The sequence below is a fragment of the Ziziphus jujuba genome, chromosome 12 (assembly GCF_031755915.1).
Source record: "Ziziphus jujuba cultivar Dongzao chromosome 12, ASM3175591v1".
Classification (NCBI taxonomy): Eukaryota; Viridiplantae; Streptophyta; class Magnoliopsida; order Rosales; family Rhamnaceae; genus Ziziphus; species Ziziphus jujuba.
This window is the reverse complement of record NC_083390.1, coordinates 20,026,613-20,031,110: the sequence shown is the minus strand read 5'-3', so window position 1 is coordinate 20,031,110 and position 4,498 is coordinate 20,026,613. Positions and strand designations below refer to the sequence as shown.

Sequence of the window (4,498 nt, the reverse complement as noted above, 5' to 3'; positions counted from 1 at the left end):
TTACTTTGAGAATCACCCAAACACGTTGAATATATTAATTTACTGCTAATATAAACATTTCTGATTCCAACTTTTTTTTGTTTTTTCCATTTTTTTTTTTGGGTCCATTTTTCCTTAAAAGCATTACACTTATATATATATATATATATATAGAGAGAGAGAGAGAGAGAGAGAGAGATGAATTAATTAAGATATGGCGGGATTAAAGGGCAGGAGTTGGCACTTTAGAGGACAAGGTTGCGGCAGTGTTTTTGGTAGGACCCTTGTCAATGGTGGTGGTGGTGGCGGTGGTGGTGACACGTTCACAACGCGGGCACATCGTGAGGGTCGACGCTGGTAGTGGCTCGCAGCTGTGCGGCGATATCACCGTCGGCGGCCCCACTTTCATTGCCCTCAGCTCCTCCACCTCCCTTTGCAGCCTCCTGTTTTGTTCACTTAGCGATCCAAACCATCTCTTTAAGTACTCGCATTCCATCTCTGTCTGTTTCAGCTTGCTCCTGCATACATATACACATATTTATTAATTACATGCCACTTTAATTTTATACACCAAACATATATAATTATCAATTTAAGATATCCTGATTTTAATAAAATTCAGATGCATTATAATCATTCATATATATATATATATATATATTTATAATAAACATTGTATTGATAGAGTTCAGATGCATATTATAGGCATCCACACTTTATTAAAAACAGAATACTTTAATGTGATCATAATAGATCATATCTTACATAACATATTATGTACGTATATGTTTCCGGTCTCTGTCTGATCTGGATGCTAGGCTGATTTTACGAAATGATGACTTAGAAATTAAAGTTTGGCTAAGGATTTAATATTAGTTGCATGCAAGAGAACGATGGGTTAATATTCTGAATTCAACTGAAACTGTTTGTTTTCTGTGATTTTACGACATCCCTAAATGCCTTCCGACTGAAAACAATCAATGCTCTAAGAAAATAACATTAGCTAGGATTGAAAAAAAAAAAAAAAAATTCGGGAAAAATGTAATAAATGAATTATGAATACTTGTGATCTTTAATGCTAAATGTGCATTAAATGTAGCTTTCTTTAAAGTTAATTACCATATCTACATAAATGCATACGTATTTGTATACTCCAATTATTAAATACACATATTATATACATGCAGACACATAAATACATTTAATTAACTTTCTCATAAATAAATAAATATTTTTCCTCTTGCTCAGATATGATGACCCATATATAAAACATAATATAATTTTATAATTACATGCAATAATAATAATAATAATAAGAAGAAGAAAGCAAATTGATAAGAATTAATAATAATTAGTCCAAAGAGAGAAATGAATTATGGGTCAAAAAGAGGGTGATGAAACTGACAAGCACACGAGGACGAAGAACAAATAGAGATTGAGTAGTAGTAGTAATGGTCCTGGTGATCCTCTTATCAATGCCATAACTATCATTGTGTTCATACTTTGGACAACTATCATTACACACTGCATTCATAAAGCTCATCATCCTCATAACTCATAACTCATTAAACTTAACCCCTCATCATTCAGTTTCTTCTTCTATTTGCATGCCTTCACTCACCTACAGTAACTGCCTACAATAATTCTTTCATTTTTTTTTTTTTTGTTTTTGTCTTTGTTAGTAATTAATTAAATCTCTAAAACTCTCATCTCTAGAAACTTTAATTATATGGACTATATGGTCAATGCATCCTGCAGCGAAATTCGCAGAATATTTTTCTGCATTAATCAACTTTTTTTCTTTTTTTTTTTCATTTTCCAATTCCATTAAGAGTATGAAAAATACATATATTCTGTGAAAACCCACAAAAATATCTTTCCTATACAAGTGAAAAACAAAGTTGAGCTGTCTTTTTCAATTTAGTTTTCCCAGTACACGAACAAAGTGTATTTATCTTCTATCATGCTGAGAAAAATAAAAAGGAAAAAAGAGAAAAAATTGCCATAACCCAGTACTCAAAAGTTAATAGAAAAACTTATAAAGCAACCCCGTGAATATATATATATATATATGTATAGATGATCGACTATAACATACGGGATATAATTTAATAATACATATATGTATGTATGTATGTATGTATGTTGAGTATATATAAAAATAATTAATAAGACAAGGTAATCAGAGAAAATCTAGAACCTAGAAGATAGTTGTTTTCAACTTTTAGGATGTAGTACGATATAATACGGGGGTAGAATCAGATTCAGATGATGATGATATAATATTCATATAAAGTGAAAAAGATTGGTGTATATATTCTGTCAACGTTAAATATCTGGAACTTTGGGTTTAAATTCCAACCACCAACAAAATAATGGAAGAGTCGCTAGAAATTTCAATTAATTTGGTAAATGACTTAATACTAACTTAATAATTCCCTTCCTATATATATATACACACATAGGGTACACATAAACAGTACCTGGCTCTACGGTTCTGAAACCAAACTTCAACTTGGCGTGGCTTCAACTTTAACTGCAACGCCAAAGCCTCTTTCTGTTTCTGCAAACAAAATTAACCCAAAAAAAGAAAAAGTTAAAAAAAAAAAATATAAAATTAATATTAACATTAATTAATTAATTAAACGATTAAAAAGAGAGAGAGAGAGAGTCAATTAAGTTACAGGGTTTAAGGTGTGTTGTTGTCTAAAGCTCTCTTCGAGGAGACGAGATTGTTCTTTGGTCAGACGGAGTTTCTTGCGGGGAGGTCCACCAGAGGCAGCAGAGGAGCCATTAATAATGCAGATTTCTTCATCTTCTAATTCCATGCTTCCCGCTCTCATCCATTCTTCATGATCTGCTTCACCACCTGTTGTTGGTACTTGGTTTATGTCCAAATTCCTCCCTGCCAACCCAACAAAAATTATTTAATCATATATTAAAAACCATATATTTCTGTTTGTTATTATTATTACTACTATATATATTCATGGAACCTCTAATATATAGTCAAATTAATTTTGCTACCATAATTTTACGTATTTAAAAAAAAAAAACACATTTGAAATGGAAAATTTCATATTCCAAATAAAAAAAATGGATGGCAGATTTATATATATGTTAACGAATAAAATTCATTGTTTAAAAAAAAAAAAAAAAAAGGTTGAAACTTTCGGTTACATCGCGAAGGAGAACAAGAAAAAGAAGATGATGATGATGATGATGATGATGATGAAGAAAAGAACAAAGGAGAGCAAATCAATAGGAAGAAATAGGTTACCGGAGGAAGGAAGAGAAGGGGATGGAGAGAAGCCTGGAACAGAAATGGTCAACTCCAAGCTTGAAGAGCTAGTTCGTGAAACCGCCATATTCACTAAAACTTAATTGCAGACCAAGAAACCCAAACAAGAAGAAAGCAAGAATTTTCAAAGAGAAAGAGAAAGAGAAAGGAAAAAAAAAAAATGGTAAAGTAAAAACACAAAAGGAGAGAGAGAGAGAGAGAGAGGATGGAAAAACAGCCTCTATGGAGAAACGGAGAAAAAAAGTTAGCATTGTAAAGGTCAAATAAATAGTGGGAAAAAAATTAAAAAAAAAAAAAAAAAGAAGAAAGAAAAGAAAATATTGGAATTAATGATGTTTGCATTGAAGAATATTTGGCTTCTTGGTCTTGATAGTATTGGACTAATAATAATAAAATATTAAATTGGGACTTAAATTAATTTTTTGGTGTTTGGATTTGGAGTTGGGGCAGGGGCAGTTTGACTGTGGTCATTAAGTCAAACGATCTGACCCATCTGATGATTGACACGTGTCTGACTGATGAAGATCCCAGTGTAGGGAAATAACCGGCAGGTTTTCCTGTTTAAGCGTTTGTAAAGAGAGAGGGTCTCAGTCTGGTTGTCGGTTCAAAGGTCAGCTACTGAAATGATTGGGGCCTAAGCCACCATAGCGCTCTCTCTCTCTCTCTCTCTCTCTCTCTCTTACGCTTTCTTATTTTTATTTATTAATTTGGTCTTTCTTTTTTCTTCTTTTTAACGTATTGATTAAGGATTATTTGTTAATTTATTTGTGCACATCACGTAGAACTACTCCATATTTGTTTTGTTTTGCGTTCTGCGTTTTTTTTTCCTTTTGGGTGTTTAATCATGTCTCTAATTACTTATACGTTTTAATAGAATTGCATTCACATCCTCTTATTTTCAACTTTTTTTATTAATTTCTTTTTTCACTTAATATGTACCACCTCTAATTTTTAAATTACATTTCATAAAGACCTCCTTCCGTTGATCAACGATGGAGTAGGTTAAGTAAAATAAACTCTTTTATCTCGATTCTAACCTTTCACATTTTAAGTCTCCTTTTCTCATTACTCATGAATTGCTATTTATTGGATTTTTTTTTTTTGACATTCTTCATCTTTTATTGTTTTTATTTTGGGCAAGTTGATGAAAGGGATTGGCCATATTAATTTACTATCAATCAAGACCATCATTCAATGCAAAAATACTTGATAATATAT

The 4,498-nt window shown here is 31.6% G+C and overlaps 1 protein-coding gene across 1 annotated transcript; it reads right to left on the bottom strand.

The window, feature by feature from the left end:
* On the bottom strand, positions 1-3,500 carry LOC107429332 (homeobox-leucine zipper protein HOX3). The gene is made up of 4 exons (XM_016040002.4): positions 3,260-3,500; positions 2,664-2,884; positions 2,463-2,542; positions 1-497 (listed from the first exon to the last, which is right to left on the bottom strand). Exons 1-4 carry the CDS (start codon positions 3,345-3,347, stop codon positions 203-205), a joined length of 684 nt encoding a protein of 227 aa, XP_015895488.2. The 5' UTR covers positions 3,348-3,500; the 3' UTR covers positions 1-202.
* Between the last annotated feature and the right edge of the window lie 998 nt (positions 3,501-4,498).

Excerpts from the sequence above, each read along its gene's own strand:
- LOC107429332 (XM_016040002.4), bottom strand. The coding sequence starts at position 3,347 with ATGGCGGTTTCACGAACTAGCTCTTCAAGCTTGGAGTTGACCATTTCT. Across the intron at positions 2,885-3,259 it reads CCCTTCTCTTCCTTCCTCCG|GGAGGAATTTGGACATAAAC; the intron begins GTAACCTATTTC and ends TTGGGTTGGCAG. Across the intron at positions 498-2,462 it reads TTTCAGAACCGTAGAGCCAG|GAGCAAGCTGAAACAGACAG; the intron begins GTACTGTTTATG and ends ATATGTATGCAG.